General features: G+C 47.7%; 2 protein-coding genes across 2 annotated transcripts in view; both read left to right on the forward strand.

Annotated features, from left to right (window-relative positions):
- Nucleotides 1-15,115, forward strand: part of LOC310712893 (zinc finger protein 213-like) — a 356,206-nt gene that overhangs the window by 266,283 nt on the left and 74,808 nt on the right. The gene's annotated exons all lie outside the window — the stretch shown is intronic.
- LOC310712806 (uncharacterized protein) overlaps nt 1-15,115 on the forward strand; it is a 65,943-nt gene that overhangs the window by 46,396 nt on the left and 4,432 nt on the right. The window contains exons 3-6 of the mRNA XM_083516181.1: nt 2,748-3,032; nt 3,631-3,712; nt 5,382-5,464; nt 5,787-5,913. Of these exons, the coding sequence (XP_083372307.1) occupies nt 2,748-3,032; nt 3,631-3,712; nt 5,382-5,464; nt 5,787-5,913 (577 nt within the window). The remainder of the gene's footprint in view (nt 1-2,747; nt 3,033-3,630; nt 3,713-5,381; nt 5,465-5,786; nt 5,914-15,115) is intronic.

A 15,115-nucleotide genomic window follows, 5' to 3' on the forward strand; every position in this document is an offset into this window, starting at 1 on the left:
TTTATGAGGGAGAAGGATATTAAGAGGGACATAATTATGAGGGAGAAGGATATTAAGAGGGACATTTTATGAGGGAGAAGGACATTAAGAGGGACATTTTATGAGGGAGAAGGATATTAAGAGGGACATAATTATGAGGGAGAAGGATATTAAGAGGGACATTTTATGAGGGAGAAGGATATTAAGAGGGACATAATTATGAGGGAGAAGGATATTAAGAGGGACATTATTATGAGGGAGAAGGACATTAAGAGGGACATGATTGTGAGGGAGAATGATATTAAGAGGGACATTTTATGAGGGAGAAGGACATTAAGAGGGACATAATTATGAGGGAGAAGGATATTAAGAGGGACATTATTATGAGGGAGAAGGACATTTAGAGGGACATAATTATGAGGGAGAAGGATATTAAGAGGGACATTATTATGAGGGAGAAGGATATTAAGAGGGACATTTTATGAGGGAGAAGGACATTAAGAGGGACATAATTATGAGGGAGAAGGATGTTAAGAGGGACATTATTATGAGGGAGAAGGACATTAAGACGGACATGATTGTGAGGGAGAAGGACATTAAGAGGGACATTATTATGAGGGAGAAGGATATTAAGAGGGACATTTTATGAGGGAGAAGGATATTAAGAGGGACATAATTATGAGGGAGAAGAATATTAAGAGGGACATAATTGTGAGGGAGAAGGATATTAAGAGGGACATGATTGTGAGGGAGAAGGATATTAAGAGGGACATGATTGTGAGGGAGAAGGATATTAAGAGGGACATGATTGTGAGGGAGAAGGATATTAAGAGGGACATGATTGTGAGGGAGAAGGATATTAAGAGGGACATAATTGTGAGGGAGAAGGATATTAAGAGGGACATGATTGTGAGGGAGAAGGATACTAAGAGGGACATGATTGTGAGGGAGAAGGATATTAAGAGGGACATAATTGTGAGGGAGAAGGATATTAAGAGGGACATAATTGTGAGGGAGAAGGATATTAAGGGGGACATTATTATGAGGGAGAAGGATATTAAGAGGGACATAATTGTGAGGGAGAAGGATATTAAGAGGGACATGATTGTGAGGGAAAAGGATATTAAGAGGGACATAATTGTGAGGGAGAAGTATATTAAGAGGGACATGATTGTGAGGGAGAAGGATATTAAGAGGGACATGATTGTGAGGGAGAAGGATATTAAGAGGGAAATGATTGTGAGGGAGAAGGATATTAAGAGGGACATGATTGTGAGGGAGAAGGATATTAAGAGGGACATGATTGTGAGGGAGAAGGATATTAAGAGGGACATGATTGTGAGGGAGAAGGATATTAAGAGGGACATGATTGTGAGGGAGAAGGATATTAAGAGGGACATGATTGTGAGGGAGAAGGATATTAAGGGGGACATGATTGTGAGGGAGAAGGATATTAAGAGGGACATGATTGTGAGGGAGAAGGATATTAAGAGGGACATGATTGTGAGGGAGAAGGATATTAAGAGGGACATAATTGTGAGGGAGAAGGATATTAAGAGGGACATAATTGTGAGGGAGAAGGATATTAAGGGGGACATTATTATGAGGGAGAAGGATATTAAGAGGGACATGATTGTGAGGGAGAAGGATATTAAGAGGGACATTAATGTGAGGGAGAAGGATATTAAGAGGGACATAATTGTGAGGGAGAAGGATATTAAGAGGGACATGATTGTGAGGGAGAAGGATATTAAGAGGGACATAATTGTGAGGGAGAAGGATATTAAGAGGGACATAATTGTGAGGGAGAAGTATATTAAGAGGGACATTATTATGAGGGAGAAGGATATTAAGAGGGACATTATTATGAAGGAGAAGTATATTAGGTGGGACATTATTATGAAGGAGAAGTATATTAGGAGGGACATTATTGTGAGGGAGGAGGATATTAAGAGGGACATTATTATGAGGGAGAAGTATATTAAGAGGGACATTATTATGAGGGAGAAGTATATTAAGAGGGACATAATTGTGAGGGAGAAGGATATTAAGAGGGACATTATTATGAGGGAGAAGGATATTAAGAGGGACATTATTGTGAGGGAGAAGGATATTAAGAGGGACATGAGGGAGAAGGATATTAAGACGGACATTATTATGAGGGAGAAGGATATTTAGAGGGACATTATTATGAGGGAGAAGGATATTAGGAGGGAAAGACTACGAAGGAGAAGTACAGGAATACCTCTGCTTACAAACCGTCCTCCTTGCAAACGCTTTAGCTTCTCTCTCTATTCATAAATCTCTGTATGTCGGGCATTTCCCCTCCCTAATTCTTTATTTGTTTGACTAAACTGCGGGAGGCAGTGAATGACAGGAGGGCCTGGCGTGCTCTGGTCCAGGGGGTCACAAAGAGGCGGACACCACTAAACAACAACAGGGACGGTGGCAATCCAGCCCTGGTTCCTAGGAAGACTTATCCATGCTTCCTCAGGGAACATTCTTCTTCTCTTGGCTGTGTATTGATCTTACAATAGAATAGTGTGTTTGATTCATAGGATTTGCTGCACCTCCCATTAGAACTTGGCAGAGGACCAAGGGGCACCTTCTGATCTCCTGGAGGTGTCCTGAGAACAGAGATGGATGAGCAAGACTCAGCTGGCCCTGAAGTAGGAAGAGGCCATGCCATGGAAATGGGGAGCAGTGGGGAATTCTGGGAAAACTCTGTGAAGAAGGAACTGGGTGAGGAGGACACCCTCCGCTCAGAGGTGCAGAGCCAGCAGCTCAGGCAGTTCTGCTACCAGGAGGCCAAAGGACCCCGAGAGGTTTGCAACCAACTCTACCACCTTTGCCGTCAATGGCTGAAGCCAGAAAGGCACACGAAAGCTGAGATGCTGGACCTGGTGATCTTGGAGCAGTTCCTGGCTGTCCTTCCTCTGGAGATGGAGAACTGGGTGAGGGAATGCGGAGCGGAGACCAGTTCCCAGGCGGTGGCCCTGGCCGAAGGTTTCCTCCTGAGTCAGGCAGAGGAGAGGAAGCAGGCAGAGCAGCAGGTGAGAGAAACTTTCCTCTGGATACTCCCAAGGGGCTCCAAAGAGGAGGGAGAATATTCCCATATCAATTCCTAATGGCCCATCCTTTTTTGGAAAGCATATTATTATTATTATTTTTATTAATGACACCCATGTGGCTGTGTGCCTTCCAGCACATATAAACGCATAAGAAAACATCAGATGTCTTCTAAAAGTTACACAGTTTTTTATCTCCTTCTCACCTGATGGGAGGGCATTCCCCAGGGTGGGGGCCACTGTGGAGAAGGTCTTCTGCCTGGTTCCCTGTAACTTCACTTATCACAGTGAGGGAATCAGCAGAAGACCCTCGGAACTGGACTTCAGTTCATGGAGACGCTCCTTTGGGTATACTGGGCCTTTGAGGCCGTTTAGGGCTTTGAATTGTGCTGGGAAACGTTCTGGGAGCCAGTGAAGATCCTTGAGGACCAATGTTTCATGGTCCTGGCAGCCAACCCCAGACACCAGTCTAGCAGAAGCAGGAAGCAGCTTTCACCTCTGTCCCCCGAAAGCGCTTGCCTCTGCCATTCCTTCTCTAACCCTTCTCCCCATTCTCTGTTTTGAATCCTTGTTGCTCTTTCAGAGGAAGGATCTTTTGGCAGAAATGGGTCTTGATTCTTCTGAGGCAGAGAAGACTCCGTTGGACGCCAGAGTGAGGCCTCTGGGTAAGGAGGAAGGAGTGTTTTCTCCCCCGTTTTGTCACATTCTCTTGGTTTTGAAACTAATCTGTGATTTCTTTACATCTTTTGGGGGAAGTCACCTGGAGCCCAGAGCTCGGGGGGGGGGGGGAGATGTATTTTTGCACAACTATTATATGAAATGCGTACAAATGTCCAAATGTACTCAGCAGAGGAGACATTTATGATAGTAATTTGATTAATTTACAATTACAGTTCAATAATGGCCTCATTAGAACAATGCGAAATTACAATACAATTAGTAATACCAATCTTTAAGATACCAAATTATATAATATAGGTGCCCCTCCCCCGCATGCTAAAACTGATGGTTTGATGATTTTCTTGATTTCTCCATTCCAAAATCTTATTAATTTCAATTACACTCCTGTCAAGATAACAATCCTTTATACAACAGCTGCAGTATTAATGACTTCCATTCGTATGGAAACATCAAATAATATATAAAACTACAAGTGAGGCACTCCTTACTCTTCCTGTGTGTGGCAATCTTTCTGTTCGTGATATTTCTTCCTGTCCTTGCAAAATGTTTTATCTTTTCCTGGCTGTTGCTGTTCTCCATCATTCCTTGGGCGGAGCTAATATCCCATTGTGGTTTCAGAAATTCTCCATCGCTCTGTCCTGTGCTTCGTTGTGTGGCAACTTTAACAGCAGCTGCAAAAATCACACTATCCCAATAAATAATCAGTTTTTGCCATTTTTCTTCTCTGCTTGGGAAGGAGAGGGATCGGTAAGAACTGCCAATTACTCAGTAATGAACCTTATCAGCTCCCTCACAACTTTCAGATTCCTTACATCCCTCTGTATGGCCGAAGATAAATGCGCATTTATCCAATTAGATTAAATTCCAAGTCCTTTTAGCATTAATCATTTCAGTCTGTATATAATACAGGATGGGGAAGAGTCACCTCTAATTTTCCATCGTAAACATTTTGTAAAATAGAGCTTCCCTCCCTTTTTCCTTTTTGTTTTTACACACACAGTTCCATTTGATGTTATATTCCATATCTGCAATCCAGTTTCATCCCTGCTCACCTGTACATAGATATATTCAACCAGTATTCAATAGCGGGCTGCCAATTCATTAGTGTAGAGAAGAAAACTTTATATAAAGAAGCCATAGGCTCCCCTCCCCCCACTCACTGTCTTTTGCAGCAAATGGAAGTTTATTCCCAAATTCAAACCTTAAAGACTTTGCAGCTGGTTTAATTCCGCAGTTTATGATCTCATCTCTTCCAGCAACGCCTGTACATTAGTCCAAATTGAGCTCTGATTGACAGGAGAACCTCTGCTTCTTAATGGCGGCGAAGGAGGGTTTTCAGCAGGCAAAGGGCTTTTGCACTCAGCGCCTTCTTGCCTCTCGCAATCCATGCCGGAGCCGGAACCTGGTACCAAGACAAACTGGGAGTCAAGCCCGTTCCCCCCTGTCCCTGGGGGAAACTTGCAAGGAGAATTACCCTCAGTCATGCTTGTTTTTCCTTCTCCAACGATCTCCCGCTGCCTCCATTAAGGCAGAGCGGAACCGGAAGCTAGCAGGGGAGGCTTGGACGAAGCCCCATCTGTACGTAGAGATGCACTGTTTCACCTCTGAGAGAAGCAGGCGCTCACGGTTTCCACTTACCTTGGTCTCTCCCAGGTGACGGAATGATGCCACCAAGACCTGCTCCTTCATCTTTTCATGGTGGTGGAGGGGAGGCAGCAGCTGTGGACCCAGATCAGGTAGGGGGAAGGAGCCTTGTGGGGAAGGACTGCTTGGATGCAGACTGGCTGGACACAGTTGGATGCAGAGGAATGGTGGGAGGAGCCAGAGAAGAGGGAGCTGACTGGGAGGAGGAGGAGGAGAAGGAGGGGTCTGAAGCTGGAGAGGGAAGAGGGCTCAGGGAGCAGAGGGAGTCTGTGGCAGAGAGCAGCCCAGACTCCGAGGCAGAAGCTGCAGCAGGAGAGAGGGATGAGGAAGGCAGAGAGGAGTCTGGCCGCTGTAGAAAACAACAGAGCCAAGTGAATGTTCTCTAAGAGGACAGCCTTTTTCCTGTTCTGTTAGGGTCCAGTGTGCTTTGAAGATGTGGCTGTCCATTTCACAGACGAGGAGTGGGCGTTGCTGGATCCTGACCAGAGAGCTCTCCATAAGGAAGTCATGGAGGAGAATCGTGGGATCTTGGACTCTCTCGGTAAGGCTCCCTATTGGATCATCCTATCTGTTTTGTAATTCAAGACATCTCTCCATGTGACGAACCTCTGATATTTCGATGGGGCTCAACAGCGCCACCCACAGCACCTGGGATGTTAACACTCCCACAGCAAACCTTGGATGGATGGCTATTGATTGTTTTCCCTGTGAATATTCTTCCTCCAGTTCTGCCGTTTAAAACCATGATCAGGCTGTCTGAACTGCCCAGGCCTTCTTAAATGTAGGCTTCAGAGTGATTTTTGACCAAAGAGTTGCTTGACAGATTCCATGACTGAACCAAACAAACTCCATCCCAAAACAGAGCCAGGCTTTTTGAATCTCAGGCAGTGAACCCTGTAGTAACAATAATGATAATTTTATTATTTTTACCTTGCCCATCTGACTGGGTGGCCACTCTGGGCAAATTCCAACAAATAGAAAAACATAATAAAACATCAAACATCAAAAACTTCCCAATACAGAGGTGCCTTCAGAAGTCCTCTAAAAGTTGCATAGTTATTTCCTTGACATCTGATGGGAGGGCGTTCCACAGGGTGGGTGCCCCTACCGAGAAGGCCCCCTGCCTCGTCCTTTGTAACTTCTCACAATAATGTAACATTTAAGTACAGTGGTACTTCGGGTTAAGAACTTAATTCGTTCTGAAGGTCTGTTCTTAACCTGAAACTGTTCTTAACCTGAAGCACCACTTTAGCTCATGGGGCCTCCTGCTGCTGCTGTTAGTCTTTAACCTGAAGCGTATGTAACCTGAAGCGTATGTAACCCGAGGTAACACTGTACAGTGGTGCCCCGCAAGACGAATGCCTCGCAAGACGAAAAACTCGCAAGACGAAAGGGTTTTCCGTTTTTTGAGTCGTTCCGCAAGACAAATTTCCCTATGGGCTTGCTTGGCAAGACGAAACGCCTTGCGAGTTCTTGTGAGTTTGTTTCCTTTTTCTTAAAGGCGCTAAGCCGCTAATAGCCGCTAAGCCGCTAATAGCCGTGCTTCGCAAGACGAAAAAACCGCAAGACGAAGAGACTCGCGGAACGGATTAATTTCGTATTGCGAGGCATCTTAAATTTTGGATGCCAACAGTGTCCTTCAGCTCTCTATATTGGACAAACTGGCCAAACCTTATGCCAAAGAATAAACGGACATAAATCTGACATCAAGAATCACAAGACAGAGAAACCAGTAGGAGAACACTTCAATCTCCCAGGACATTCTATACAAGATCTCAAAGTAGCTGTTTTACTACAAAGGAATTTCAGAAATAGACTGGAAAGAGAAGCTGCTGAATTGCAACTCATTACCAAACTTAAAACCATGGAGAGACCTGGTCTGAACAAAGACATTGGATTCTTATCTCATTATACATGACTGAGCTATTTTTTCACCTTCTCACCCCTTGCCTTTTCCTGTAAGACCTATTACAGTCGTTAAGAGTCGTCAACAGACTCATCTCAGCTATCTGCCAATCACCCATTCCCACCACCCTTCTGAGTAATACCCCTCCCCACCTTCTCAGTATATAGAAGGATCTGGCAACTTCTGTTTCAGTGTATCTGAAGAAGTGTGCATGCACACGAAAGCTCATACCAAGAACTAACCGAGGTAACACTGTATATCTTAATTTTGGACAGGGAACTTACCTGCTTTGGCCATCTTTTAAATACCGTATTTTTTGCTCCATAGGACGCACTTTTCCCATCTTAAAAACTAAGGGGGAAAGTCTGGGCTTCCTGTGGAGCGAATGCAGGGGGGGAGGCAGGCAGGAAAAGCCCCCAAGAGCCACACACAAGCTTTGCGCGGGTCTTGAGGGCTTTTCCCCAGGAGGGAGAAGGCACTGACGTGGCCAGTCAGTCCCTTCTCCCTCCTGGGGAAAAGCCTTGCATGCCTCTCCAGCCGCGGGAGGCTGTGCGAGGCTAAAGAAGCCAACTTTTAAAAAATCTCTCTATCACTACCTCTTTTTCTTTTTCCGTCCTTTCTCTACCCCCTTCTTTTCCTCTGGATCAGTGTTTTTATCTAACGTTTTAGTTTGGAGGGGGGGATATTATAAAAAAGGAAACTTTGCAGCTTTTATTTTAGTATACAATAAAAACAGATTAAACAAAACACAAGAGAAGGAAATAGCATAGAAGAGGAAGAGAAAAGGGAAAGAGGGGGGATACAAAGCCATTTACCAGAGGTAGATCTTAACCCTTGCCTCACCTGGGAGCTTCTCTGGGCAGGTATTCCCTCGGCTTAAGTGGGGTGGGGGAAGAGTGGCAGGTAGGGGGGTACCTACCTAGACACTGAAGCTACATGTCTCTCCGATGAAAATTGGGAGTGGGCATTGTGTGAAGTGGCTGTGGTATCTCCTGCCGCAGAATTGTAGGACTGTATAGAGTTGGGAGGGCCACCCGAGGGTCATCTAGCCCAGCCCCCTCACAATGTAGGAATCACAACTAAAGAACGCCAGGCAGATGGTCCCCCAACCGCTGCTTAAAAGCCTCCAGTGGTGGAGACCCCCAACACCTTCCGTGGTCATAGAATTGCGGGGTTGGAAGGGAACCCCAGGAGTCATCTAGTCAGGCCCGGTGGACAGCGGGCACGATCCATTCCATTGCGCAAGGCTAAAGAGGCCAAGGCAGTGAGCGGGATGGATTGCGCTGGCTGCCTTGTCTTCTTCTTTAGCCACGCTGGAGAGGTTTAGCTCCTGGCTGGAGAGGTTGCGTGGCTATGGATCCCGCTCGCTGTCTTGGTTTCTTTGCTCTTTGGGACTGGGGGGGGGGGGACCCGGGCTTCCCCCGCAGCCCCGAGAAGCTCTGGGAGAAGTGGACAGGCTGTGTGCATCGTGTCCGTGGCTCTTTGGGGCTGCAGGGGGGGGAATAATATTCTTCCCCTTGATTTCCCCCTCTAAAAACAAGGTACGTCCTGTGGTCTGGTGCGTCCAATAGAGCGAAAAATACGGTAATAATAAAAGCACATTTTAATTATGAAGTACAGATCCATCTTTAAATTTGAACAAAATGACATTACCAGGTTAAGCTGTACAGTGGTACCCCGCAAGACGAATGCCTCGCAAGACGGAAAACCCGCAAGACGAAAGGGTTTTCTGTTTTGGAGGCGCTTCGCAAGACGAATTTCCCTATGGGCTTGCATCACAAGACGAAAGCCCATAGGGAAATGCTGGCGGTCGGGAGCAAAGACTTTCGCCCACAGCCGGCCTTCAGAAGAGGACCTCTTCTGAAGGCCGGCGGGGGGCAAAAGTCTTTGCTCCCCCCCGCCTGCCTTCCCCCCGCCTGCCCGGGGCGATCTTAAAATGCTGGCGGGCGGGAGCGAAGCGTTCGCTGCCGACCCCCAGCATTTTAAAATCTCCAAGGGACAGCAGAGAAGTCTCTGTCCCGGGGAGATTTTAAAATGCTGGGGGTCGGGAGCGAAGCGTTAGCTGCCGACCCCCAGCATTTTAAAATCTCCCCGTGTCCCGGGGAGGTTTTAAAATGCTGGGGGTCGGGAGCGAAGCGCTGCCGACCCCCAGCATTTTAAAATCTCCCCGTGTCCCGGGGAGATTTTAAAATGCTGGGGGTCGGCAGCGCTTCGCTCCCGACCCCCAGCATTTTAAAACGCTGTTCCGAAGGGGGGGGTGGGGACACCTGCCCCAGCCGCCCCACTTCGGAAAGCTGTTCCGAAGTGGGGAGGGGGGGCGGGGACATCTGCCCCAGCCGCCCCACTTCGGAAAGCTGTTTCGAAACGGGGAGGGGGGCGGGGACACCTGCCCCAGCCGCCCCACTTCGGAAAGCTGTTCTGAAGCGGGGAGGGGGGGCGGGGACATCTGCCCCAGCCGCCCCACTTCGGAAAGCTGTTCCGAAGTGGGGAGGGGGGGCGGGGACATCTGCCCCAGCCGCCCCACTTCGGAAAGCTGTTCCGAAGCGGGGAGGGGGGGCGGGGACATCTGCCCCAGCCGCCCCACTTCGGAAAGCTGTTCCGAAGCGGGGAGGGGGGGCGGGGACATCTGCCCCAGCCGCCCCACTTCGGAAAGCTGTTCCGAAGCGGGGAGGGGGGGCGGGGACATCTGCCCCAGCCGCCCCACTTCGGAAAGCTGTTCCGAAGCGGGGAGGGGGGGCGGGGACACCTGCCCCAGCCGCCGCACTTCGGAAAGCTGTTCCGAAGTGGGGAGGGGGGGCGGGGACACCTTCTGAAGGCGGGCAGGGGGCGAAAGTCTTTGCCCCCCCTGCCTGCCTTCCCAGGGGCTTTTAAATCGCCCCGGACAGCGGAGAAGTCCTCCGCTGTCCGGGGCGATTTTAAAATGCCGCCCGCCAGCATTTTAAGATCGCCCCGGACAGCGGAGAAGTCCTCCGCTGTCCCAGGGTTTTTTAAAATGCTGGGGGTGGGAAGAAAAGCCCTTGTCCCCCCCCCCCAGCCTTCAGAAGAGGTCCGGGGACAGACTGTCCCCGGACCTGGTCTGAAGGCGGTTTCCCTAGGAACGCATTAATTGATTTTCAATGCATTCCTATGGAAAACCGTGCATCGCAAGACGAAAAAACCGCAAGACGAAGAGACTTGCGGAACGAATTAATTTCGTCTTGCGAGGCACCACTGTACTTTTAAAAACTAGAGAGAAAAAACATAATATTCAACTTGATTTGTATACGAAACTAGACATTTTTACAGAACAAAAGGAACATTATAACATCTAACTCCCTTCAGTTCTTTTTTTAAAAAAAATGATATTTATTTTTAAACCTTACAAAGAAGAAAAAAGAAAAAAAAACATACAATACAATATATAAATACACGACACAACATTAACACATTAAACAAAGCAAAAGCAAAAACAGTTCAAAAAACACACATCATACCATCTCAATATCCTCTCTTTCATTCCCTTGTTTCATCGACCTCCTCTCACCTCCCTTTTTGTATTCCATTTCTATTAATTGTTTCAGCAAATCCTTTCCAGCTTTCTCTATTTTCTGTCATATGATTATCTTAACATGGAATGTTGTAGCCTTTGTAGCCTTTTTAGCTTTTGTCTGGAGCCCACGCGCTTCCACTCTCCGCGCTCTGCTCAGCTGTCCGGTCCAGCTACTTGCAGCAGAGTGTACGCAGCTGATAGACTGTTGCTGTGCGTGTGTGTATGATAAATCAGACTGCACGCACGGTGTCTTCCTTATCTTCTAAAAGCCTTTATTCGTGTAGAAAAACAAACCATAAATCTCCTCCTGGCGACCGAGCACACATCTTTGCTCGTCTCTCTCGGTTGCGAACGGAACAGCACTGAGTCACAGGAAACACTCCCCTCAGTAAACCACGCCTCAGAATGTGAGACGTCACTCAGAACTTCTTAACCCTTTAAGTTCTGATTCCCTCCACACCCCCTCTCGCCTTACAATCTGAGGGACCTGTGAACACACATTTACAGACCCCTGAGAGTTCAACACCTTCCCCATTGCCTTTCGCCCCTTCCTGGCATCTTTGTCAGGCAACTGTTGAACCTCCTCACAAATCTCAGATTTGCACTGTGCGAAACCAACCCACGCATTGGTGACCTGAAACCTCTCAGGTGGAATCCCCTTCATGGTCCGAGTGGACCGCCTGGGAACAAACTGGGGTGCTTCTTCTGACCCACTGGGGCCAGCAAGTGTGTCTTCTTCATCAGACGACTCCCCCTCTGACTTGACCCGTCTGTGAGCTTTCTGCATTATGCTAACAGGAGATGAAGGCTCACTCTTGGACACTCCTTTAACAACCCGTGGAGACGCCCAATCCTGTTCTGGACCCTGATCATCGACCTGGTCCTCTTCATCAGGTTCAGCCTCTAACTCTCCCTCTTCCTCAGATTCAGACAGACAATCTGAGTGAATGTCAGGGCTCGCTTTGCGCCTTGCCCAACCATCCTGCTCACAGAACTCAGCATGTTTACTGACTATCAGCTTAGACTGATCACCTTCTGGAAATGCAAACTTCCACCCCTTTGTTGCAGGTTCATACCCACAGAAGATCATTTCCTGGACCTTTGTACCAACCTGCTCTTGCAGAAACTTTGGTACCGGCACCAAGGCTCTCGTACCAAACACACGGAGGAAATGCAGGTTCGGCTTCTCTCCGTGAAGCATAAAATGCGGGGTTTCACCTACCACTGAATTGTAGGACCTATTTTTCGTGAAATTTACAAATTTAATTCCTTCCCCCCAAAAGCTTTGAGGCAAACCAGAGTCATCCAGTAGAATCTGTGTTGCTTGAACCAGAGCTTTGCTCCTAAGCTCTGCCACTCCCTTCTCCTGAGGAGAAGTCACCTTGTGACGTATCCCTTTCTGGCGAAAGAATTTCTGCAGACCAGACCCAGTAAACTCTGCACATCGGTCACTCTGGAACCCCTGCACCTTGGTGGAGAACCTTAGTTCCACCTCTGCAATCCAATCTTTGATCAGTTGCGCTGCATCCTCTTTCCGTTTCAGCGGATAAAACCAGCTAACCTGGCTAAAATCATCCTGCAGCGTCAGCCCAAACCTGGCCCCGCCTAGACTTGGCTTTGGCATGGGACCAAAAAGGTCTGTGTGCACAAGCTCAAAAGGCTTTGTGGTTACCCTCTCCACCCTGGGAAAACCACACCCTTTTACATTCACTTTTCTGCAAGACCTACACTTTAGGGGTCTACCACATTCTCTTATTTTGCATCCTTTAGTGCACTCCGGTAGCATTTGGATATCCTCACAAGAACCATGTGACATTTTCTTGTGCCACATGCAAGCACATGAAACATGAGTATGAACAGTTGCAGACTGTGCCTGTGCTTTCTCAGCATTCCCTTTACCCCCCAGAGGTGTTTCAAGAACAAAAAGGCCGTTGTGCCCTTTTGGAACACTGATCAGGTGCTTCCCCCCTCTGGAAATTGTGCAGACATCCTTCTCAAAGCAAACCTTATACCCCTCCTGTAAGAGACAAGGTACAGATAAAAGACAATGTTTTATCCCTGGTGACACGAAGACTTCCAGCTGCGCCTGCAAAACAGAAACATAAACATTTCCAACTTTAGACAATGGCTTTTGTAACCCATTTGCAAAACACACTGTTTTCCCAACCAAAACAGGCTTACAGTTCCACATCTTGACACTAGGTGTCTCAATTATCAGATGCCTGTTGACAGTACTGTCAATAAACCATTTCATCACTTTGTTCTCACTGCAGCTGTTCTCCAAAGCTGCCATAGCAACAAACTGCCCGCTGCCCCCGTCCTTGGGGCTTTTGCAGGTGTCCTTCCCACACTCTGTGGCACGTTCTTCCTGCGCTTTCCCACGACTGCCTCCTCCCCTGGACCGGTTGCCATGGAGACCTGGCTGATTCCCATGGGATGCGACCTTGGAAACTTCCTGCCCAGCTGCTTTCGCTCTCTGTGGGCAGCAGCGACGTGGATGGTCAGGAGAATTGCAAATGTAGCAGCGACGAGTGGAAAAATACTGGGGTGAGCTCACAGCTACCGGGCTCTCGATGCTAGCCTCGCCCCCTCTGTAACAACATTCCTTCTCGTCACACACAGTGGAAACTTTTCTAAACTGGCTTTTGGGCTTCTCTGCCCCCCCCGACACTTCCAACAGCACTCCGTGAGGCTGTAAAATCAGGGCTTCTGGCTGAGCACTTGGCTTCCTTCTGCTCCTGGCCTCCTGCTGAGCTTTGACACAAACCCCTCAGCACTTTCCAGGCTTCACAGGCCGACTCAATGCCCTCCAAATGAGGTAGCAGCTTAACATGTACGCTTGCTCTCAACATGCAGATCTCAGCTCTCACAGCTTTCTCTCTCTGCAGCTTTTCTGCATCTCCAGCAGCAGCTGGTTTGGCTGGGGACGGCTCCTTCTGGCTTACTTCCCACAGCCCTGTTTCCCAATACCACGCTCTCACTTTCCTGACCCAGGATTCCCACGACTGGGTGGTGAGCTCTTCAAGCTTTTCAAGCGGAGCTTCAAACACCTCTTGGCCATCTGCCATCTTCCCCCGGGGCCCAGCTTACTCACGTAAACAACAGTAGCTCTCCAGCTCCCGGTCCAGCAGATCAGCTCCTCCCAGCTGAGTTTGTCTGCCTCTCTCAACTTCAGGCAGGACTCAAAGCTGGCTTCAGCGTCGTCAGCTTGCCTTCAATCGTTAGGCACAGCTGCAAACCCTCTGCAGCCTCTCCTTAGCTGGCTCCCACACACACACCGGCACGTCTGGCAAAAGCTTCAAAGCGCTTTCTGTCCACCCATAACCTATGGAATGTTGTAGCCCTTGTAGCCTTTTTAGCTTTTGTCTGGAGCCCACACGCTTCCACTCTCAGCGCTCTGCTCAGCTCTCCGGTCCAGCTACTTGCAGCAGAGTGTACGCAGCTGATAGACTGTTGCTGTGCGTGTGTGCATGATAAATCAGACTGCACGCACGGTGTCTTCCTTATCTTCTAAAAGTCTTTATTCGTGTGGAAAAACAAACCATAAATCTCCTCCTGGCGATCAAGCACACATCTTTGCTCGTCTCTCTCCGTTGCGAACGGAACAGCACTGAGTCACAGGAAACACTCCCCTCAGTAAACCACGCCTCAGAATGTGAGACGTCACTCAGAACTTCTTAACCCTGTAAGTTCTGATTCTCTCCACAATTTTAACCTTATTTTCCATTAAAATTATAATTACTTATTTATGCTTAATTCCTTAAAGCATTTCTACTAAAGCCATATAATTTCCTTTCAACATTTTTCTAACATTCATTAATTTTACATTATTTCCATATATAGATTTTAAACTTTTTCCAATATTCTTCCACCGTCTCTTCTCCCTGGTCTCGGATTCTGTCAATTCCATATAGTCCATCAACCTGGTGATCTGTCCGAGGCTCTTAACTCTTTTCCAAGTCCCTTCTGCGAGTCTTCTTCATGTTTATACATGCACTTTACTTTGTCTTCTCCTGATCTTGTTCTTATTTTCCTTCCTCTGATGCTGAAAAGTAAACCTCGAGGAAATTCCCACCTAGCAATGTTTTTATTCCTTCTCGACAAATCAGCCAGATCTCCATAGTTAAAACTAAAATTCACAAGGTATTTCCAGTCGCAAGTCTAGCAGTCCCCACAACTCCAGTCTCCTCCTGACCCAAGTCCAAGTCCCAAAAGTCAACAAATCCCTGCATGAAGGGATCTATCCAACTTTCCTTCTCCAGTCCAAGCGGGGCTCCAATCCTCAAAGTCTGGCTTTCTCTAGATTCC

Source organism: Podarcis liolepis (assembly GCF_965112155.1).
Source record: "Podarcis liolepis genome assembly, chromosome: 7".
Taxonomy (NCBI): Eukaryota; Metazoa; Chordata; class Lepidosauria; order Squamata; family Lacertidae; genus Podarcis; species Podarcis liolepis.